Source organism: Drosophila sulfurigaster, chromosome 3, assembly GCF_023558435.1.
Source record: "Drosophila sulfurigaster albostrigata strain 15112-1811.04 chromosome 3, ASM2355843v2, whole genome shotgun sequence".
In the NCBI taxonomy this organism is placed as follows: Eukaryota; Metazoa; Arthropoda; class Insecta; order Diptera; family Drosophilidae; genus Drosophila; species Drosophila sulfurigaster.
This window is the reverse complement of record NC_084883.1, coordinates 9,862,564-9,888,156: the sequence shown is the minus strand read 5'-3', so window position 1 is coordinate 9,888,156 and position 25,593 is coordinate 9,862,564. Positions and strand designations below refer to the sequence as shown.

General features: G+C 35.9%; 1 protein-coding gene across 1 annotated transcript; it reads left to right on the top strand.

The window, feature by feature from the left end:
• The first annotated feature begins 433 nt into the window (after positions 1-433).
• On the top strand, positions 434-24,720 carry LOC133841386 (myc box-dependent-interacting protein 1). Its single transcript, XM_062273812.1, is given in 9 exon segments — positions 434-884; positions 18,606-18,741; positions 18,816-18,994; positions 18,996-19,112; positions 19,956-20,126; positions 20,199-20,280; positions 20,342-20,467; positions 23,485-23,627; positions 23,788-24,720. Coding segments are annotated over 9 exon segments (1,104 nt in total). The 5' UTR covers positions 434-815; the 3' UTR covers positions 23,869-24,720.
• Positions 24,721-25,593: the final 873 nt, after the last annotated feature.

Sequence of the window (25,593 nt, the reverse complement as noted above, 5' to 3'; positions counted from 1 at the left end):
AATTATTCATATGTGTTCTATTTAGATTTTGATTAAAATATAGCGATTAATGCTAATCTAGGAATGCCAGGGCAAATATGAAGTTCACTCTGCGAATCAGTGGCTGTTAATTACTACGTGAGGAGCAAAAAAGTAAAAGCAATCGATTAGTATGAACTGACAGACCGATAGGTAGTTAGCGATAGGTAATAACAATCGAAACCAATAGTTGCTGGCTTTTAATTCGCTAATTTAAGTAGATATTAAATATTCAACCAAACTGCTTACAACAATTAGAAGCCAACAAACACAGCAGTGACAAATAATTATGCATTTAATTCATAAATTATGTATGCGATATTTCTCGGTATATTTTATGGTTTGAATTAGTATATTCAAGTAGCTGTGCTAGTGGTCACACTGGTTGACCGAGTGTAAACATTATAAATTATAAATAAATAAATGAGTCCCGTTCCGTCTGCAGCAGCGTCAAGTTCGAAGACACCTGAAGTCGCAGTCGCGCGCCTACGTGCCATTATTTCGTGACTTTCGAGTGCTATTAGCGCGGCCAAATCGCATAAAAATAGCAACGTTATACACAAATACAAATTGTGGCCCGCTCGCTGTTTGTTTGTCTGTCGTGTGTTAAATGTGCATTTAAATTTTTAATTCTCCGCAAAACGGATAGAGTTCTGTATCAGTGTATTTGTGCCAAAATCGTCTAAAAACAACAAACAAAATTTCGAACGCCAGCAGTGCAGGAGGAAAAATCACTCATTCGCTGCCTTCACATTGTTGCTGTTTTTTTTTTTAATATTGTCTCAACTGTATTTTGAATGTCCGAAAATAAAGGCATCATGCTCGCAAAATCTATGCAAAAACACGCTGGACGTGCCAAGGAGAAGGTAAGAGAGCTTAACAGTAAATTAAAATAAACGTTACTTTTCGTTTTGCTGGCTGTTACAACAATTAGGGCAAAAGTACTCCGAATCTGATTTTCTAGGGCGTGACGTAGAACAAGCTGAGCTGTACCCACCCACAATAGGCACCCGCCCAACTGTAATACGATGAGGTCGCGTCCCTGTCCTATTTCCAATCGACAAACTGTCCCATGTCCCCAATTAGAAGCTCTACAAATTTCATTGATGCCAGGCAGCAACACACACACACAAATCAATTTAATGTACATACGAAAGAAAGTACAAACAACGTTACATGCGTGTGTGTGTGAATGTGTACATAAGTAAGTGTCCATTGTCGCTGGCCCAATGAACTCATAGGAAGATGCTTCCACTCACTCACACTCACATGAAGCACATGCCAAGCAACAACTGCCGCCACCTGTCGTCTTGTTAGGGCACTGCAATTGGAAGCACCTCAGGGTGTGTGTGTGTGCGTGTGTTTGTGATCAAGTTTCTAGCGATGATTTTCATTAGTCGAAGCTTTGGTTTTGTCTTTGTTTCTGCTGCTCTCCAGCTCTGTCGCACCCCCCCCCGAATCCCACAGCTCTTGTTTCATCTTTTGCCGACGTCGCTGCGTGCACAAGTGAAAGTTTGGCGCTGAAGCGTTCGTTGGGTCCAGGAGCGGCCGCTCAACTTTAATGTGAATGTCAATACACACACACACACACACACAGACAGACAGGCAGACACATAGATAAAATACATAGCTATACATGTGAAAAAGAGTGTAAAAAAAAAAAAAGTTGCAGTTGACCCACTCGACGGCACGTCGCGATGTCTTGTAAACAAGTTTTCGATGCTGCCCAGCGCAGCGATCAGAGTCGGAGCCACAGCCAAAGCGAAGCCACATTCCAAAGCAGCCAGAAAATGCTGTAATCTAAGCTCTGAATGATGCTTTTTCTTTCAAGTTTTAAAGCTTACTAGTTCGCTGTATTGATTTGCCGTGTCGTTGTATGTGTGTGCTCGGTAGTGTGAGTGTGTGTGAGTTAGTCTTGGCATTTATAGTTGGATTTCTAAAGTTCGTTGGTATTTTGTATGTCGTGTGCTCTTTTGGGATGCGCTCGTGTTGGTCATTAAACTTGAACAAAAATTCCTTTCGACTTTCGTAAATGTCGCATAGCCCATTGAAAATAGTTTATAGTATTTTTAAAACCAACCGATTCCCCATTTATAGCTGCTATAGCACAACCATTTGATTCAGTTACAGATTTCCTGGAACCAAATTGCGCTCTACTCGAAAAGTTAATTGTATATTTACAGAATTACGAAAATGTAGAGCAAATTTCGAATATTTGAAAATAAAAGCAAAACGGAGATTTCATAATTTGCGTAGAATTTATTTTTAAATATATAGACTAGTCTCTTCTATAGGCAATGAGCACGTTTTTCGCTGCCCGGCGCTTTTTATTTGCGCATTGTGTGCTCATTTCGTATGTAATTGAGCGAGCGAGCCAGCGAGAGAGAGAGGGAGTGAGAGAGAGCGAACAGATTTTCATTAGAGAAAACTTGTCAAATCAAAAAAAAGCAAAAAAAAAACTACACACATTCATTGCATATCTACAAGATACATATGTGTATGCCTAGATACATTTTCATTTTGGGTGCGTGACTGACCCAACCAAATAACATCGTCTCGCACTTCGCACCTCGCACCCCGCACCCCGCACCTCGCAGCATCTTAACATCTATCTCAGCGTGAAAATGTCGCCTGGCAGTCAATCTTTAAATAGATGCGGCTGCCTTGTAGTTTTACTCTTTCAGCTCTTCTATAGATACTACACACAATTTTCGGTTTTTCTTTTTTTTTTTTGCTTTTTGGCTTTTTGTTTTATAACTCTAGTATGCTGAGCGCAAAGCAGTTGCTGCTGCTGTTGCGATTTGCTTATACACCAAAGCGACACTAAACTTTTTCTATAGCATAAGTAATTTTTGTTGTTGTTGTTGGTCTTTCCCTCTATATATTTGCAAAATTTCGCCCGCGCTGATGTTTCGCATTTTTGTTTGCTATTTTTAAGCGCGTCCCGCAACAGCTGCCAAAAAAGTTGCTTTCCACTTTGGTTGCTCTTACCATTGCTTTTGTGATTGCTGCCTATCGACGCGATTTTGCCTGATGAACTGCAGCCAACAACGATTGACATTTTATTGGCAGCTCAATTTTTAGAAACTCACAAACTTGCCGCTTGCATATTGAACTTCGTGTTTGTGTTCGACGTTGCATTTCATTTGCCACTTCCACACTTGGCTCTTTAAATGTCAATTGAGCTAAAAAAGAAATGCTATTCAAAGCGATAAGCACACCATTCTATTATATTCGTCTATACTTTTATACCGATCCAATTGAGATAAGCATAGTGCTGAGTACATTCAACTTTTTGTTAGCATTGATTTATAAACTGAATTCATTTCGATTTTTTGTTCAGTTTATAATCAAAAAATAATGATTTTCTGTTCTTCAATTCTTGGAAATTATTTAATTTGGTGGGTTTAACTTTCCCAGGCGATAACATGAACAACTGTTGTTACAGTAATCCTAAACCCGATTGAATTCGAATCGAGGGGCTTGTTTAAAATAAATACTTGGAAATGTTTGCAAGTCGAGTGGCTGCAAAAAAAAAAAACTTAAGTGAAGCGCCAGCATTTTCTTGGATTTCAGCTACATAAATATAAATATTATGACAATTCGGATTGCAAGTTGTCTGATTCAACAGTCTGATCTATTGATTGGCAGGTGCAGTCTATCTATACGCCCCCTGCATTGAAATGGGGGGCGTAAATAATGTTGCAGATTGCCTATTAAGTGATTCAATCAAGCAGAGATACTCAGACGACAATTACGAATGGAGTTGAGTTGAGTTGAGAGGCAGATACACAATGCTATATAGATGCGGATACAATTCATGCTGACGTGCACTGATAATGGACAACACTCTTTGTGTGCTATAAGCCATTTGATTATGGGGTACATACTATATACGTATATATACAAACAGTATATATTGTAGAGGCGAGCTTATTATAAAATTCAATTATAGAAATTGCTAACAATAATCGACGGAAAGTGACGACTGCGCAATGTGGGAAACGTTTTATTTCGCCGTCTGCTTCTCTTTCATTTCATTTCATTTTCATTTCTTTTCTTTGCTTTTGTTGAATATGTCTCGTCACTTCGGCTTGATTGCATAACAATTGAATTACACTTAGCCACATTTATTGGCACTTCACTTAATTAATTTTATGCAATTGTCCAGCTTCAACGATTTTATAACTATCTGTTGACAATGATTTCAACAACTCAACATTCTTTGCAACTTGCGAACTCGTCAATTTCATATTTAATCTATCCATAATGTATCTCTAAAGTGTGCTTATCAACACCTTTGGGGGGGCGCTATAAACAACAAACGCACAAGTAAAACACATAAATACGAGAGAGCACAACACTCGTGCGAAGTAAGCAGCAACATTTTGAAGTGGTTCGCAAGGTCAATTACTGTTCGCAGTGCTCACAGGTCGTATACGTAATTTCGTGCCTGTTGCTTTGTTTTTGTTGTGTGTCATTATTTTTGCTGTTGCTGTTGCTGTTGTTGCTATTAAGTTTTTATTAGCTTCACTCTCACGCATACCCAATATATAAGTGAATGAAAAAAAAAGAGCAGAGCTCAACTTTCGTGTGCTGCAATTAATGTGATCGTGTGATTAAATCGATGTATATTCCGTTCAGAACTCAAATTTAATGGCATTCACATTGACGAATCAGTTTCGACAATGTTTCGAATGCGTCATAACAAATTGGCAACATATAGCGAAGAGAATAAATGGTGCACTTAGTGAGCAGACAACTTGTCGAATACTTAATACTCTGACAGAAAAGTGACTTTGATCTCGTTTCATGACGAATTCTTATGATTCGTACACTGCTCACATATCTCTCTAAATATTCGAGCATGACACAAGTTGAAAGTGTATATAATTGCAAACATCGATAAGTTGCCCCCGAATTGTTTATTGGACAAAGAAAACCATAAAAGAGATTTATAGCCAATGCATTAGCTAAATTAAAAATACATTTTTGCCATACATCATAAAAGAGACTAAAAACAAAATAAGTCAAAAACTAGCAAAACGTAGATAGCGCCCCAATAAGGAAGTAGATTATTTTAATACATTGTTTTTGTAGCTGAGAGATGAAAAGCTAGATACACTTGTTATACCAACTATCCATAGGGTGAAGAGTATTTTAACTTTGTGCCTGCAGGAAATCTTTATAACAGGCAAAGGGAGTCATTTCCGGCCCGATAAAGTATATTCATATAATCTTGATTAGCTTTGTCTGACAATTTAGTATATTTTGTAGTATAATTAAAATGTAGTACTATATCTATCTATCTGTATATACCAAAAATAGCCTGCAGGAGAAGTTCTTGAATAGCTTTGTCTGACAATTTGGTATATTTTGTACTCTGTAGTATATTTAAAATGTAGTACTATATCGATATACCAAAAATAGCCTGCAGGAAAAGATCTTGATTAGCGTTGGCTGGAAATCTGATATTTTTTGTCCTGTGCAGTATATTTAGAATGTAGTACTATAACGATATACCAAAAACGGCTTTCAGGAAATGTATGTTATAGGCTGCAGATTGAGTTCTTGTTTAGCTTTCGTGGACAATCTGGTATATTTTGTACACTACAGAATATTTACAATACTATATCGATATACTAAAAACAAACTTGGTATATTTTAGTATTTTCCAGGTATACTTTAAGAATAATACAGCACTATTTTGTCTTTATTAAAAATTGGTAGCGAGTATCTCACAGTCGAGCACACTCGACTGTAGTTTTCTCACTTGTTGGGTATGCTTTCATTAAATGTTTCCCAATTGAACCCGTGGAATTTCATTTTGACCAACACTCATGGAATCCATAAAGATATTAAGCTAATGTTAGACTAGAATTATCAGCAAATTTAGTCATAGACTGGCTCTATATAAAGTGCGAGTGTGTCTCGCTGTTGATTATTTATTTATTTCGGCGACTATCTCGCCGCATAAGAATGAATGTCGAGTGTAGAATAGGCACTTGGGGACTGAGCGCTGAATGTGAAACTCTCTGGAGATATCAGATTTCGTTGAATTAAATTCGTTGCTGGTGCAATTTCGCTGGCTTTTGTATGCGGAAATGTTGGAAACAACAGCAAAAACAGCAGAAACAAAAAAAATACAACAATAGCTACAACAAGTAAAAGAGAAAACGTTGCCCTAGAACAAAAGCGTCAGTCAACCCAAATGAGAGGAAGCTGGCACGCGATTCGCTTGGGTGTTTGTGCCACTTTTCTGAATGTCATAGAGAATAATGCAACTACTGTCAGCTACAGATACAGCTACAGATACATTGTAGATATACGAGATGAAGCTTCTAGAGTTGGACGAGGAGACGATGAGGCTTGGGAAGCTTTTGGGTGGCCTTTTGTTAAGCGGGGAAGGCACCCTGTAAACATGATTCAAAATAATCGTCTCTCTATCTGCTATTTGCGAAAGTGTTGTGCCGCCAAGCTACCAAATAAAAATAAACAATAGCACTTGACACAAACCGGTTTACAGATTCAACTGCGTTTCAGCTTATGCAATCAACGTTTATAAATAATAAAGAAAATAAAAACAAAATGCAAATATCATAAAGACGCGCTTAATTGACTCGTTAACGGCGTCTAATCAAGTGCCAACTTTCTTTGGCACCCTTTTTCTATGCGGCATGTAAATCCCATTCAGAGTTCTTGCAACAATATTACGTATACGCCTCGCACAACAAGCGTTTGCCTAATTCCGCTTAATTGCTACGTGCTCAATTCCTTTTTCTTCTTTTTTCGTTTTTTTCGTTTTTACCCATCGTTTTGCATCTGTTTGCTACGCTCGAATGCATCGCTAGCATCGCAAGTGGTTTTCAGCATACAAATTAGCATAGTTCACAGTCGACGGCGGCTTAACGAATCCGCACCTGGAACCGCTTTTATTTTTTGTGGGGCAAGCAACAACCTTCGTGTTGCATTTGTTGCATTTAGTTGCACAACGGGGCAATCAGGGACAATTGTTAAAGTGCAATCATAATGCACAAATTTGAACTAGCAGCCCAGACCAGACCAGGCCACTGCCATTTGCCATTGGATGAGAGAACTCTGAAGGTTGACGTCGTTTTCAATTTGTTCTCTGCTGAATTGCAAATTGCCTTATGTAAGCAGACAGCTGAGCAGAGCAGGGGTTGGAGCAAACGGAAGCGGAGCTTAAGGCATCGTTAATTTCAATGGGATTTACTTGGCATTTTAATACTATTTTCATTTTTTTGCGGTTTGCGCATCTATACACTACACGAATAATAACTGTGTCATTGTGTCTATAATGATTGTTACGACTGCGAATTTAGTTGCTAATATTGCTATATTATATAAAAGCTGAAAAGTACATCTCAAGGTCTCAAAGTTAGCGCCTTATTTTCGTAGAATTCGTTGTTAACTTTCATAAAAATGGGCAAATAAAATTGCAAATAGAATTTCACACACACACGTGACACATGTATGTGAAAGCTTTCAAAGCTGCAATCTCTGCTTGCATTCTAAGCAATGTGAAGCTAAGAAAGTTCACTAACACAAGCAAATTTTAACCATCACAATCTGAAAGCGTAGCGAACTTTGCTTTGGCTTTAACAAATTGAATATGAATAGAAGCAGCAAAGTACTTCTTATCACACACGTTGGGCTTATCTCTCAGTGTGACAGCATATGTACATTACATACTATAGATATTTATTTCAATTGTACGACATTTTTGTTGTTGTCCGTGTTTTAATGCGGCTTTTTCGTCATATTTCTTTTGTTTATCTCTTTGCAGGTAAATGGGGAATGCAGTCATTTCGAGTGCAGTTAAACAACAATTGAAAGCAAAATGCATTTAGCGAAATGCAATTCCTAAATGCATTTTAATGTATCGAAAAATTGTAAAAGCCAATTGCTTATTGGCTATTTTCAGTTGGCTGAGCCCACAAATGCTTGACGTGATGTGTGCATATGTCTGTATCTATCTATTGCTGTTGCTGTTACTGTTGCTGTGTGTTTACAAACACGACGATGGCGGCATCAGGTGTTGTGTTGCCTCCAAATTGATTGTAAGCCGTTTGGTCGCATCGATCAAGTGGAAAATATGTTTGCGCAAAATGTTGATTGCCTCAGATACATTTTACTTTTTTTGCTTTTTCTTGCTTCAGCTGAGCCCACGGTAATTAAAAGCAGTTCACTGACTCTCTCGTTTTTATACCCGTTACTCATAGGGTACAAGGGTACTATAGCTTTGCGCCAATCTTTATGATTCCTGCAAATTTGGTTGCGATCTGATAAAAATCTTGGAAGTTATTTACTAATTCTTTTGATATGGTGAATTTTATACTCTATGGTATATTTCGAGTGAAGTACCTAAATATAGCTCTTGGTATACTTTAGTATGTTTATTTGGAAGTTATTTATGAATTCATTTTAGATGCTGATAATATGGTATATTCTATAACCTATGGATATATTTAGAATGTATTAGCAAAGTGTTATTTTTTTGTATATTTTCGTTTATTCATTTAGAAGTTATTTATGAATTAATTTTATAAATATACGATATGGTATATTTATACTTATGACATATTTCAAAAAATATATGTTTGGTATATTTTAGTATATTCACGTGATAGTTATTTAGGAATGCAGTTTATATGCTCACTATACGGTATATTTTATACTCTGTGGTATATTTGCAATGCAGTATATTCGGTATATTTAAGTACTCATTTGGTATATTTGAAGTATAATACCGCACTGTTTTGCTTTTATTGAAAATGGGTGACGGGTATCTCAGAGTTGAGCACACTCGACTGTATCTTACTTACTTCTTTTTTTCTGTTTCTTCTGCCACTACACACATTTATTTATTTACAACACATGTAAAGTCTGTTTGGGAGCATGGTAGAGGCGCGAGTAATGAAATTGTCAATCGCCAGCGATGCGTGCCAACATCGACAGCGAAATTTCTGACACGACATCGAAACTACACATTATGCGAAGCAGCTTAACTGTTTTAGCAGCAACACGCACAGAGAGAAATACTTACACACTATCCCACATACATATGTATGTATGTATTTAAGTCTGTGCCGTTGGCTATTTGCAATCTTTTTGGCACACTTTTTGTGCTCATCTTCTAGCCAGGAAATGGATACAGAAAGCAGCCAAGAAAGAAGGAGAACTCGCAAAATAAGCTTAAAGTAAAATAACAAAACTCATTCGTTTGCTTATCTTTTGAAGATTTTCGTGGTGCTTGCTTTTTAAGCATTTGCACAACTGATAAGTCGTCATACCGCAAGAATTCATTACTCGCATTTCGTGTAATGGAATTTTGCGTTGTTATCAGCACGTGAAGCGTTGTCCAGAGTGGACATTATACAAAGCGAACTGCCTCCGTTATGCAATCTGATTGTTATTTTCGGGCTGCTTCAGACGGAGTCTTAACAATTGACTGATTTGTATACCCGGTGTTTATAAGGTATAAAGGGTTTAATGGGTCAGTGATGATCTTAGAAGACTGCAGTACTTTTTTTGTGGGCCTGTTAAATCGCTTGAATTTGAGTGCTTATAAAAGCTAGCGTTATCTGTTCTTTCAAATTAAATATAAGTGCGGAAATATTATATTTAGATTTGACACAGAAAAAAAAGCAAGTGATAATTGAACAGTCTTGAATGCAACTAAATTTTATTATAAAATTAAGTCTTAACAAATGTTTCGACTTTCAATGTTAGCTCAGGGAGTATCTCACAGTTGAGCACACTCAACTGCCGTTTTCTTACGCGTTTAACGACTTTGTGAATTCATTCTCATTTTGGTCAACAATATTGTGATTATATGGCCAGCATTTGCCATAGAACTTGTGTGGCTATTAAGCGAAACTGATAAAGAACTGTTGAGTATGGGAAGGGCGCAAAAAACATATCAACTCATTTGCCATTCGCTTTTTTAAAAGCCGCAAATCATGCAGATTAAGTTTTGTGGTAGCGGAAATCTATAAAACACTTAACATTTGCTACAAATTGTGTGAATATTTAACAAAGTAATGGCGAATTCTTATGAAATGAACTTGCAGTTTACTTGGAGCATTCTCTTAATCATATTCCAGAAATCCAAAATCATCATTCAAGTTTTGTATACAATTCTAAACATCTATTTAGTCAGTTTAGCAATTTATTTGGTTGCTCTTGACCCGTTTTCCACAGTTCAGCAAACAGACAAAACCTAGATAATTGTAAACCATAAAGTTCATCTATAAACTGACGAAAAACCAAAAAATTAAAAACCATTAGTCTCGATGTTGTTTACTCATACATACGTTCAGTTTTTAATGGGGCGTACTTTTGGTTTTGGATTGCCCAACAAACATTTTCGGCGCTGCGTCATGCAACGTCACGTGTCGTTGAAACGTCTCTGATTTCCCATCTGATATGCAAATCACGTGTTCCCCATCCAAAGCTGATCTCAATGGAGATCTACTGGCGTGTTGGGCAATCGCTATCGGCAAATAAAGTAAACACTTGCCTTCGATTTGCACCGCTTTGTTAAACGACACAGATACAAGATACAGATACTAGAATGGCCTGAAAATGTGCCTTAAGTCGCACTAACTATACAAGTGACACTCGGTTAGCCTCAAAATACAGACATGTGCTAAATGTGAGCTCATGATTTGACCGCAATTTGCCGGTAAGGCGCAAGCAGAAGAAATAATAATAAGTAGGCAGGCAGACACCAAATATCTCGCAGATACATTACTTGCTTAGCGATACGTAGATAGTATTCTCAATGGCTTGTGATTGATTAGCACGGCTCTAACATATGCCTGGGCACGACCACTTCTTATATAACGCCAGCGGCTATTGTCCGATCAACTCGACTCGTCTCGTCCCGTTTCGTCGCTGCTCTCTCTCTCGTCGCTATATACTTTGAGTTCATTTTTATATCCGCACGGCGTCGTCATATATTTCACGTTTCTGCCAAAAGTGAAAGAAAATAAACAAAAGTTAAATACACTGCAGCAAAACTCTGAGCATTGGCCATACATTTTTTTTTGATTTCATTAATTTATTTGGCTTCTTGCTGAATTTATTTTTATACCCGCTAGCCATTGGGTAGAAAGGGTATTATAACTTTATGTTGACAGGAAATGTATACAACAAGCAGAAGGCGGCATTTTTGACTTCATAAATATATGCAAACAAATATTTTCATAAGTTATTCAAGAAATAATTTGATATGGAGAAAAAAAGGTGTAGCTTTTGGATCTGAATTGCCTTGGTTGACAATCTGATGTATTTTGGTATGGTATACTACGGTATATTTTTAATGTTGTAGTATATCGAAATACCAAATATTTTATTTCGTTGATTAAGGTATTTTACCGGTTATTATTGTTTATTTCTAATATTGTAGTGTATCGATATTCCAAATATAGTATTCGATATAACAAATACTGTATTTCTTATATTTAAGTATTTTTTCGGTATATTTAAAAGGTATATTTTAACAATATTCCACTTCCGCTTTGGTTTGCTTTTATTGAAAATTGGGAGTCTATGGTATATTTCGAATGTTGTATGTAGTATCGATTTACCAAATATAGAAGTTCGTTTGTGGTATAATTATGAATTATTTCTATGGTGGCACTAAATCGATATACCAAATCGTGAATTTACGTATCTTTCTGGTATAATATGGTATATTTCAATAAAACTCAGGTATTCTATGGTTAATTTCTAACGTTATAGTATATCGATATACAAAATATAGTATTTCGTTGATTTAACTATTTTTCTGGTATAATTATATGATATATTTCATCAAAATTTCCCTTTCACTTTGTTTTGCTTTTATTGAAAATGCATACTCTATGATATACTTCAAAAGTTGTTAAATATCTATATACAAAATATAGTATTTCTTAAATTAAAGTATCTTTCCTGTATTGTTATATCCTATACTTCAAAGAAATTCGGTGGGTATCTCGTAGTCGAACACACTTGTTTTTATTTAATCAATTTATTTTACTTCTTACATAAATATTATATTTGTAGCTTGATTCATTGAGTTCTATGTTTTTTTTTATTGTGTTTTACTTGCACTTGTACCAATATTTTTTGCTGAGTGTAGACACATGCGCCGCTCACTCAATGCTAGAAAGAGAGAGAAAGAATGAGAGAGCAAGAGAGTTTTTGAAAAAGCTCTAGTATCTAGACGAGTTTGCGTGTCTGTGTGCGAGTGAACATGTCTTGGCCCAGTAAATTCTTTTGCAGTTGGCGAAAATATTTGCATTTCATATTAGCCAACTCAGCTAGCTTTATACTATGTATGTAGATAGATGCGTGTATCTGCCAGCACTTTTGCATACATTATTCACATAGATTCGTAGGCGCAGTAAACTGATTTAACTTGGGCTAATTGCATTTGACAGTCAGTGAACGATGGTTGGAAGCCAAACAAAATCACTTCCATTCCAATCGAATGCTTCTGTGTTGCCTTTTAACGCATAGAGAAAACTAAATCAACTAAATGTTATTCGAATAAATAGAAAACGCGTGCAAAGCTAATTGCAAAAAGCGAAATGCGGAGCAGGTTAACAAAATAGCCAGAGAAGAAAAGTCCACAACAAATGGTGAAAAGCCCAACAACAAAACTTAACTGCAAAGCATTCAATTAATAAAGTAAAAATGTAAAATAATTGTTGAATGAAATGTTAAAAACATCTTAAATAATCGCTGACCCATTTACAGCATTTCGCCTTTCGAATCTTGAAATCTTGAAAAAAACGGACATTAAGCGATAACTAATAAACCCGGACAGGTTTTCCATTATTTTTATGCCATTATTAACATTAACTGAAAGCTCATCGATTTCCGGTAACGAGACTTATTTAGATACTTTTCGAACAGTTTATGTAATTTACAGTTTAGACTTCGTTTTCAACACAAATTACACAGCAAAGATACATCTGTTAGATTCTTTTTTTGTGTTCGCCAAGCAATTAAATATAATTTGTTATTTGTTGCCCATTTCTCTGCATCTTTTATTGTTTTGTTGTTTTCGAGTTACAACTAATGTTAATAGATAAATCATGGCAGCAGCCAACGATTGTCTCGAGCATAGGCAAATATTAGTTATTTTCTTTGGGAATTTCTGTCGAACTTTCTACCGACGAGTTTCACTTTCCACAAGCTTAAGCTTAAAGCGATAACGTCGCAAACGCGAACGCGAACGCCGAAGAAAGCCCAAGCAGAAGACGAAAAAAGACGGGCAGATAGAGAGAAGGAGTGAAAGAGCGAAAGAGAGGGAAAAGAGTTGATATCGAAAAGAAATTATGCAAATGCGAGGCAAAGTTTGAAAACGTCGCATAAATAAATTCAATTCGATTTCGATTGCGCAATAAAATGCTTTAATTAACATATATGCATGTGTGTCTGCATAATTGCAGAATTATGCATGACTTTTCACTTTTATTTTATAAGCAGTGTATCTCATTAGTAAGTTGTTTAGTTCTGCGTATGAAATATAAAATGTCTTTAAAGTGTACTGCTCAAATTAATCAAAATAATAATAAATACTTTTGTTAGTTTTCTTTACATCAAAAGACTTAGTTTTCTGATTTTTAGTAGGTTGTAGATTCTAACTTATAGTAGATTATACAAATAGTTAACCTAAGCTTTTGTATAATATTTCAAATATAAAGATTGTTTGTCAATTAAATTTAAATATCATAAGCAACGCTTGGTCAAACTATATATATATGTTTACATGAACCATCTCATTTAAATGGAAATAATCTTTAAAGACATATCCAAGCTTAATCTGAATCCACTTCTCATTTAAGTTCGTAACGGAAAAATTATGAGCTAAACCCAACTCTATTTTTAGCAAATCATTTTCACTTTTATCTATAAGCAATGCATCTGATTAGTAAGTGGTTTAGTTCTGACATATAAATTATCTGATTAAAATTGTAGCGAATATCAAGCAACTGATTTAAATGGAAATACTCTTTAAGCTCAATCTCAATCCACTTGTGATTTGTGTTGTGTCTTTTTCCCATTAGTTCGTAGCGGAAAAGTTATAAGCTAAAAGCTTATTGTAAACCCAACGCCATTTTTAGCAAATCATTATTAATGACAATTACTAACACGATGTATGAGCTGTTCTCTGCTCTTTTTTCCATTTTTTTTAGCACGTTCTATGCCGCTAACTCGATCTGAGATAAGTGTAAGTCATATGACTAGTTGAATGGGGCAGACAACAGTGAGTAGTGGGGCAGAGACAAAGGCAGAGGCAGAGACAGAGGCAGGGGGAGTGGCAAGTTGAAACCGGTTGCAGCCCACAACAACACTTTGCTGTCATCATCGTCGTCGTTTTGCTAACTATCTGTCTGTCTGTCTGTTTGCTATATAGTAAGCAGGTCTCTCCTTATATCATATATGGAGACTGTTTTGTATTTTGGTTTTACCGCTAACCGCGGCCAACAACTTGCAAATGTACTTTTGTGGTAATAGGTTAGGTCTTTAGAGAGAGAGAGAGACGGAGAGAAAGGGGAAGTAGCTTGTTGCATGGCACTTGTCAGTGCTTTCTGCCGCTAGGTGAGGCGGGAAAAGGGCGTGGCAGTCGGAGACGTAAACCGGCAGCAGCTACATCTACAGCTACAACTCTGACACCGATCTACTCGTGGCACATTTTCCATACCCATTTCTCTCATTCATTCTCTTTGCACTCACTTGTCTCGCACTTTTCTGCCGCCGCCGGCAAATTTCTACATAGTTTTTCACAAGTGTCTTTTTTTTTCGTTTGCTTGTCGCTTGTTGTCTGCTGCCTGTTTATGTTTAATATTCCCTTTTTTTCGCTGTGTGTCTCTCGTATACAATTTCTAGTTTAGCTGACGTTGCCATTTCGCATACCCTGTAAAACGACAGCGGCAATGGGGTTGTTGCACTTGCCATTGCATCGCTTCGATTGTTCTCCTTCAATTGGTATCTCGTAGTCGTAGAAATCGAGCTTTTCTTTGCCGTTTGTTTGCAGTTGTCTGTAGCTCGCTTATAAACTGGGCCAACACTCACTTATACATTTATATATGTATGTAAGTGTGTGTGTAGTTCCCCGTCTTTGGCATCACTTGAACAATATGTTGGCTGCTGCACTTTACTTTACTTTTGTTTTGTTTTGTTTGCCATCTGCCCATCCCTGGCAATTGTTGTTTATTTCTGCTTCGATTTATATTTATGTGTTGCACTTTTGAAAGTTGAATTAATCTGCTGCTGCTGCAACAAACGAGATACAAGATACTTTTGTTGTAGGCTTTTATTGTTGTTATTATTACTATTATTATTACTATGGTGTTGCCAAGATGTTGTCATCGACGACTCCTCCATACGCCCCAGACAGTCTTGGAGCGCAGCGTCTGGCTTAGAGCCAAAAGCTTAGCCCACGTTCTTCGCTCCTCTGCGATGTCTACGCACATGTTGCATGCGTGGAATTAGCCAAAAGAAAAATCTCTATATACTACACAGAATATAGCATATATAGCGAATGAAAGAGCGCACACAAGTTTAAAATAAAATGACAGACTCTAGGCATATTTGTCTATACTATAAACACATACTATATATGATGTGCACATACATATATGCTTTGCTATATATACAGCTGTCTATGCCCTGACTCTCGATGACGCAAAACTGTGACTGAGACATTATTACACAAACATACTATAAAGCACACATTGCGAGAAGGACGCCAAATGGACGGAAGTGGACACACCGCCATTGCCAGCCAAACTGTGGCCAACAACGATAACCACACAAAGTCCAATCATTCATAATCATATCTCTACAGGTAGTAGAATTGCGTGTCTACTTTGCATAGCAGTTGGGCCACAGCGCAGAGCAAACTAATTGGCAGAGAAATTGATAATAAATCGCTTGCGGGTTAATTAATAACACACCATGGCAACCGAAACTGAAACTGAAACAGAATTGAAATCACATTTCGCCCACATTTCGACAAAAAAAAAGAAGAAAACGCTGACTGCATTCGCTTTTGGATTATATTGCCACACGTGGGCATATTTCACTCTTTATATTATATATAGCACGTATATAACTGCAGTCTTCATTTGCCCATTGCCCAATTAAGGGCAAACATAACAATAAGCACAGAGAAATAAAATACGAAAATCAAAAATCAATGCGTACAGTTAACTCTTTGCCGGTTTGCTGCTGTGCTACCAAAATGGACAGAAAATGCGTCAACAAGTTGCTGGGAAACTACCCACAACACAAAGTGGCTCCAAACGTGTGAGTGTGTGTGTGTGTGTCTGTGTGTGTGTCAGTGGTCAGTGTGCCCATAAAAGGTTTTTATGTGCATGGGCCACTGCCTCGTACACTTGCTCGATGTGACCATAGTTGCTGTTTAGTTTTATGTGACATACACTGAGCGAAATGTTGCATAATCAATCAACTCAGAAGGCCACAATTGAGTGTGCTGGACTCTGAGGTACGCGCTTTCCTAAAGAGTGAAGGTGCTTCTTATTTTTAAAGAATCTATCTTAATTGCTTTAATTAACAATTTAGTATTTTTTTACTCTTTGGTATATTGAAAATGTAAAAGTATATCAATATACGAAATACTTATTTTTAATATTCTTTTTTTCATAGAAGTTATACCAGAAGCAGCTGTCTTAAACTGGTGAACAATATCATATTTTGTATAATCAATGGAATATTTAAAATATAAACGTATATTGGTATACCGAATACAGTATATTGTATATTTAAGGTTTATCCAGTATATTTATATAAAATACTATATACGAAATACAAGAAGTTATACAAAAAGCAGCTGTCTTAATTGTTTTGGTAGTGAATATAGTATTTTTTGCACTCTATGGTATATTTCAAATATCAAATTTTTCGAATATGAATATACAAAGTATATATATTATATATTTAAGTATTTTCCAGTATATATAAATAAATATGATATATACATATATTCAAAAATACTGTATATGCATTGCTCTCCTTTCTTATTGAAAATGAGTACTTGTCACCCTATAAATTGATGTCTTAAATAAATATTAAATATCGTCCGCAAAATTTCACGTAGTATTCTAAGTTATTCATTCACTATTTTTATCACTTCAAAGCAAATTGTTGTCGTTTCTTTCAAATGAATCTAATTCTAAAAAGAATATAAGTATATTATAATTTCTTAGCTTTTTATATGCTTAAGCAGACACACACTCGGAAACCCGAATATTACAACTATTTAACTTTTAAAATAATTTTCTATTCAAATCAATAAGAATTATTGTATCTAAAATTCTTTTATGTTCTTAAAGGGTATTTTAGGAACTACCCAACTTAACTATGCCGTTGACTGTTAAATTAGATATGCTTATCGCATAGCATATCGTACATGCGTTGGTTAATTATTCATAACGGCGCTTAACGTATCATTTCCTACAGCAACTTCCACTAAGGTGACTTCTCGAGTTGCTCCACGAATTATCTAAGCAATGTATATAAGCCGCAATATGCATATACATATTATTGTTTTGTGTAATTTTTCTATCTTAGAATGTTATCTGTGGTTAAATATTTACACAAATTTTGAGATTAACATCAGCAAGTTTTGAATGTACAAAACTTTGCTAAATGCTGCGTTGCGTATACGCAATGTATTGCAGCATGTGCGAGAGTTCTATTATCTGCTCAGCTCTCTTTTTTGGTCTCTCTCTCTCTCTGTTGCTCTCTGATTCTGTTTTGTCTACATGTGTGTCTGTGTGTTTTGTGTGGGGTCACATTTGAGGCGTGGGCGTGCTGTTGAAAAACTGTTACAAGGTTGTGTCAGCAATTGACAACTTATCATTTGGTGACTGCCCCCTCGCTTCCACTTCCTCCACCACTGCCACCATGGTTGCCTGCACCTGCTCAGCAGCTTGCCACATTCCAGTTGGCTGGCTAGCCGTTAGCTTGTTTGATGTTGTGGCAAAGCATTTACAATTTATCTCAAGTATCTTTGACCGGAGGCAGCAGCAGCAACAAAAGTCGAACTGCGTTCTTAACCCAAATGCGCCGTTGACAGGCATGTGGCAACAGATTTAGCGCTCTGCTAAGTATTTTTTGTTCATCAACATCCACACTTTTGCCTTCTCCTCCCATTCTTAATCTCATTCTGTTGGCTATGCCATTTTCTTTTCTTGTTTTTTCCCCCCTTTTTTTTTGCGAGTACACCACATGTAAAAAACTGAACTGAACATGAACTCAACCAGGGCAGCGACAAAAACGCTGCTTGCCAAATGATTTCTTTTATTTATAAATGCGCCACTTGCTTGTCTACTATGTTGTTGTGTTTGTTGGCTGATACAATGATAATTAGACTGCGATTACGTGGTCGGGCTTGAATGAAGAATGAACAACAGCAGCAACAGCAACGGCCTACACTTTGAGCCACTTTATCAACACTGACCTTGAGCATGACACCCACCCAAAATCCAGAAACTGGTTATTAAATGCCACATTCCAATCTTTGTCTCGTTTGCTTGCAGATTCTACAAAACTTGGGCAAAGTCGATCGCACCGCAGATGAAATCTTTGACGATCATTTGAATAACTTCAATCGCCAACAAACAAATGCCAACAAATTACAAAAGGAGTTCAACAACTACATAAGATGCATACGCGGTAAGTTTTGCTTAAATTCTATTCATTAAATAATTGAATTTCGTTATATTTGAATGTTTTATTCTTTTTTACAGCCGCACAAACCGCCTCGAAATCACTGATGGACGCCGTTTGCGAAGTTTACGAGCCACAATGGACCGGATACGATGCACTTCAAGCACAAACTGCCGCCTCGGAGAGCTTGTGGCTCGATTTTGCACACAAACTGGGCGATCAGGTGCTGATACCGCTTAATACATACACCGGCCAGTTCCCCTGAGATGAAGAAAAAGGTGGAAAAGCGCAATCGCAAGCTCATCGACTACGATGGTCAGCGTCACTCGTTCCAAAATCTGCAAGCCAATGCCAACAAGCGCAAGGATGATGTTAAGGTGAATACACTAATAAAATAAAGTTATAAAATTAAGAGTTTGGTCTTACTACTAAGAATCTATGAATCTGCAATCTATGTTAAAAAGTGTGTGGATCTCATCCAAATTGAAGTACGAAAAAGCATTGAGAAGATTTGATAAAGTACCAAAAGAAATCCAGTAAAAAAGCAATTCAGTAGAGTGTGAGATACCCTTTTTGAATAAAAGCAAAACAGTGCAGTATTATTTTTAAAATATACCAAATTTATGTACAGCAAAATATATCAGAAGAATTTCTTAAATAGCTTGTAAATTGTTTACCCGATTGCAAAAAAAATTTCAGGAAGTTCTTATGAATACTATAGGTGTTATTATCTGTTCCAAAACTCCCGACTCCAGCAAATACGCTTGTTGGTGCAAGCACAATGTTATAGTATACTTTTAAGACCACAAGTCTTATAAGATTACAAAAATCTTATTTTGATAAATGCCGTTTACTATTATAAGCTAATAAACATTCAAGTTAGTCAGTTAAACCTTATCAAATACTTATCACCAAACCGCTCAAATTTGAATCCAGATCCTTGGACTTCAGTGAGTTCCGATTTAGTCGATCCGATTCGAGAATCTTGAAACCTAGTATTTAAGGTAGTATTGAAATTCTATTAATTTAGGTATTTGTTTGGTAGTTATTTTATTATTATTCTTAGCTTCAATAATTTGAAGAGATGATTTTCTTATTTGAAGAAAACAATTTTCAAGAATAACATTTTCGATTTTAGAAACTTGTCTTTTTTTCAGTGTAGCTTTAATTCGTATTAATTGCTCAATCATTTAATGATTTTCGTTTTTCTCGTTTCTCAGCTTACCAAAGGTCGCGAACAGCTGGAAGAGGCGCGTCGCACCTATGAAATTTTGAATACGGAACTGCACGATGAGCTGCCCGCCCTCTACGATTCGAGAATATTGTTTTTGGTGACCAATTTGCAGACATTGTTCGCCACCGAACAAGTGTTCCACAATGAGACGGCTAAGGTTGTTATATAATACATAAGGAATATCTACGATTAGAGCAATAATAAGCTTGAACTTTACTTTCGATTGCAGATCTATTCGGAACTTGAGGCAATTGTTGACAAGTTGGCCACAGAATCGCAACGCGGCTCAAATACGCTGCGCAAACAAACAAGTAATTGAGTCGAAACATGTTTACACGCTTACACAAATATTAATCCAATTATTTACTGTAGTAAATCCCATCAAGACTTCGAGCCCAGTGCAATCGCCAGTGAACAAACTGAACAACGCCAATGCCAACAACAGCAACTATCAAAATCAAATTACCACAAACGGTGGCTCCAGTCTGGCAAACAGTCGTAAGTAGACATCCCATCAGCAGCAGGTGCTTTGTGTGCTTTTAATCTATTTACTCAGTTAATTATCTATATTACTTATGCAATTATCTTTTTGATTTCGTTTATTCCTTTGCTTTTTTATCACCCTCTTTTTCTTTGTTGTTTGTTCGATATAAAACACCAACAAAATATAACTTATAAATTGCTCAAAACTGTACAAAAAAATCGCATTACATATCGCCAAAGTGTAAAATAAATTCCCAACTATTATATCTTGATTTATGTAAATTATATCACAAAGAACTTAATATTATACACAATATCTAAGTTATATACATATCTATATATCTATCTATCTATTCTATTATTACATGCACTATTATAATATCCGTAATATTATGATTTTATGCAAAATTTCGATGGCAAATGCTGATCTTTTTTTTAGTTTTTGGCAATTTATAAAGATTTTTTAGTTGTCGCCAACTAATTCTGTTAACTTTTGTAGCAAACATTCCCTTTGTTAACGGGCTCTCCTAACATTCCATGTAAAAACTTGTCTTTTGTATTTTGAATCAATTATAATGCGGTCATCGAGTTAATTTATTGTTTATGAGGTTGTTGTTGAATAAATTAAATACACAACAGTAGAATGGCTTAGAACTCTTTAAAGACTCTTTGATATCATTCAGTTAGACTGCCGCGTGCTTAAAGTAAAATGTGGCCCAGACCCAATAACAAATGGAATGTTGCATGATATCGCTTTTTACCTTTGTTTTCAAATCCAGAAAACTTCTGGCGACATTTTCGAAAAAAATGTTCTAAATTTGAAATTGTCCCTAAAAACCCGTAACATGCATGTCTTCAGTTATATTTTTTACTTTTTCTCTTTTTTTATGAATTAAATTGTAATGTTTTTGTTGGAATGATGATGCTAACCCAAAACAAAACAAAATTCGCGAATGAAATAACCAACAAACAAAAAAATATACACATTTAAACCAAAACATACAACAAACCAACATCAACGTATAAATGAAAATATAAACAAACATAAAACAAACAAAAAATATGATGCAAATTCGTATGAAAAACAATTAGCAACATCCACAAGCTCTTCAATGGTTGAGCCACGATTTGATTCAGTTTCTTCAACACCAGAACCGACGCCAGAGTCGTCGCAGCTCCCAGAGCTACCACACAGTCCCGCACCGCAGCTGGAGAAGCCCAGCGCCGAGGAGGTGGCCAGAGCAGCAATCGAAGCGGCTGTTGCCAATGGCATCACCAGCATCTCCACAACGACCACCATCAACAAAGTTGTGGAGACCACTGAGCCAAGCAGTCCGAATGCCAATTCGGTGGCTGCAACAGTAACGGCAACAGCAGCCACAACAGTGAAGACAGAGGAAACGATTCGTGAAGTGATTGCAGATGCCAAGGAAACAACAACGACGACGACGACAACAACAACAACAGCCACAAAAACATTGAATGGCAATAATAATGAAGAAGAAACTACAGCAGCAGCGATCAACAACAGCAGCAGCAGCAACAGCAACAGCTCGACTTCAGCGCCAGCGAGCACAACAGCAAAAGAGCCGGGAAAGCAGCCAAAAGAACTGCCGGATGGTCAGTCGGGTGCCAATGGCAATTCGAGTTCGCTTGAGGAGCATAAGCAAAAGAAACTAGGTAAAGAAACAACAACAACAAACACAATTACAACGCACTCAGTTACAGATACAGAAACAGTTGTTAGCAGTAGCCACCAAAAAACAATTAGTTAATAGCCAAACTGTTAATAAGCATAATAAAAAATCCCTTCGACGATGACGACGAACGCATCTACGAAGTACCCAAGGGTGAGTAAGCGTCTTCCTTCCTCTACAACGATCTTCGGAATTCAAATTCCAAAACTGGGTCTGTCTGCATTTTCTCTCTGTCTGTCGTTTGTTGTCTCTGTTTTGGGCACCTTCACCTAAATAAATGTAGTGCAAAAACAAAAAGAAAAACAAAAATATAAATAAACATAAATCACACCAAACACCAATTTCACTGGGTGCCTGATTAGAGGCCGATGATCGGCTGACAGCAACGGCTTGTCTATTCTGTATATTTCATACTTAAAGCTTCAGTTTCTGTAATGATGTCTGTATCTGTATTCATACATATCTCTTTTAACCACACAAACTACGTATCGAAACAAAAGTATCTAAGCATGTGCGAGTCCGAAGGGGAAAACTGTGATATAGTATTGTTGTATTGTAATTATAAAGTTTTTGTGGTAGATTCTTGGGCAGTTTTTTGTTGGCCCAATGAGTCTTTAAGTGGTGCCCTGTTTTATTACAAACATAAAAAGTACAGAAAAACAAGAAGTGTTTTAATGTAAGCAATTGTTTACTTTAAAAATCACTTTTTTGTAGTGCTTACATCGCATAATTTTATATTACATTCATCATTCATCATTCAATGCCTGTACATACATTCTATCTACATCTATTGTTTGTAGCAAATTATCATTCACGTTATAATATTTATTGATAAACAACAAAATGGTTGCAGGTGGCTAAGGCTACGACACGTATTTAGGTTACTACATAGCTTTAAGTTGTCTTCAGTCATCACATCATACGATCACCGATCAAAATATACAACAACAGTAACAATAACCAGAAAAAATTAAAAAAAAAAATAAACACCGCTTGCACGTTCGTTGCTTAAGTCTTTTGTATTGCCAGTTACAGCAATTTACCGTCGTAATACCAGCCAAGCAAAATACCAAAAAAAAAAAAAACCTGACTAACCCATGCGCAGGGCTGCGAACTTACCACAGAAATTAACAGCAAGTTGTGTTCTTGCTTTTGCGTTTTGTTCACTAAAAATTGAGTTGTGCATTGATTATACTTATTATTACTATTATGATAATTATCTATAGTGTAATATGTTTATGTGCGGATGTGCGGTACACCTGTAAATCAAATAACAATTCATAATATCATTCTGCACTCAACATTTTAATCGTAATGCAATTTCACAATTCACAGATGCCAACACAGCTGATTTGCCACCTGGTGTGCTATATCGCGTGAAGGCGACCTACGGCTACGTTAAGGAAGATGTCGATGAACTGAGCTTTGAAATTGGCGATACCATACGTGTCATTGAGTACGACGATCCCGAGGATCAGGTAATGCTATCCAAACTGTCAACCTTGCTTGCCAATCCATGTACCGTGTTTCATCCCTTTCCCCAAACCATTGAGAATTAACGCATGTTGCCCCTCCAAATGCGCGGATGCAGAGTCTTACTATCCTTATTGAATGCAGTTTTTCATTACCAATTTGCAGGAGGAAGGCTGGCTGATGGGACAAAAGGAAGGCACAACCGAGAAGGGTCTGTTCCCGGCCAACTTTACACGTCCCATTTGAAAAGCGGATGCCGCTACAATGACGGAACGAATGCAACTAAAACACAACTAAATAACAACAACAAACACTTCAGCCCAAATTTTGTTATATTATTCTATATATATACAAGAATACTTTTTACAATCATTTTACAAAACAAAAGCAAAAGAAAACGATTTTGAACGAACTTCAACTTTCGGCCAAATTTTTTGATATACAGCGCTGCGCTAATTATTTGATTTGTCATTAAGCAACCGTGGTTTTTCGTCAAATTTATTGTTTAAATTCAAATCTGATTTATATATTTTACTTTGTATGCAATAAAAACAGTCGTGTATTTGTTAAAGCAGTGCTTCCAATTATTATTATTATCATTATTATGAATATTATTGTTGACAAATGATTGCACACAAAATACTTTAAAATGTTTCATATATATTATTTTGTTAGTATGTAAGCTTAATCAAAACACAAACAAAAACAAAATGAAAAGAAAAGAAAAACAAAAGCAAAGCTAAATTAAAAGTAAAACAAAATTTAATAATAATGAAAATGAAAAAATCTAAAAACACCATAAAAACATATACACATACGCATATAATAACATACATATATTTTATTTGTTAAATCTATTATTGTGCTCATAATTAATACGAACAAAATGTATCTAATTTGTAATTTGTTAAAAGCAAAAGGCAAAGACGAACAATTTAACGCATATCACTCGATAAGGATCGTGTTTTAAACACGATCATCTGTTAGAGGGAGAGAACAAAAACACAGACCTTTTGTATATGTATTTTGCAAATGATGTAGTACGAGTTTTTTATAGTCAATTGAATGTTCTGGAGTGAAAAGAAAAGAAAAGAAAAAGCCACCAGAAATAACCTTTTTGGCATTTTTGTTTTCGATTCAGTTATTTGGAATACAACACGAAATCGTTATTATTCACTTAAATTAATATATTATTTGTAGCTGTTATTTAATTGAAGAAATCGAGAAATGAAAACTCTCTCGAAATACATAATAACTAGCGTCAGCTTTATAACATTGAAAACAAGCCAATAGTCACTAACAAATCCATTCTCCTATATTATTTTTATTTGTTTAACAAATCGAATAGATTTTTATCCAGTTTGATGCTTGTTTGTCAATCAAAACAAGTAATACAGAAACCCGAAATGCATACAAATTTCTTTTTGAAATGTGTATTGTAAAGTTATTATTTTAATATTATTTAAACATTTATTTATCGCATGGACACATTGAACAAATGATAATAATTTACAGAAAATCAAATAAAACATAGATTAAACAAACAAGAATAGTTTTTCATTATTTTCGTCGAATTTCCAAGAAAGTAAGTATTTCGATTCTGAATAATTCCTAATTTACATATTGTAATTGGAAACTAAAAACTAGTACATATTAGTATGTAATATTAATTTAGGATATAACATAATTCTAAATGAAATTAGAGCGAAAAAATACTTATTGTTCTATGTGTGTATAAATTAATTATACTGAAAAACCACAAATTGTGTTGTATGTTACGAGTATATGGTCACTTTTCATATTGCTCAGTACTTGACGGCGGAACATCAAGAGCAGTTGGGTGCCCGTTTGTGAATAAACAACTATTTACTGAAGCTCTACTTGTCGATATTAATTGAAAATCGGCCAAATAAGCGTCATTTTTTCTAGTTATCATGCCATATCACTTATCTAAAAAGGCCAAGTAAAAGG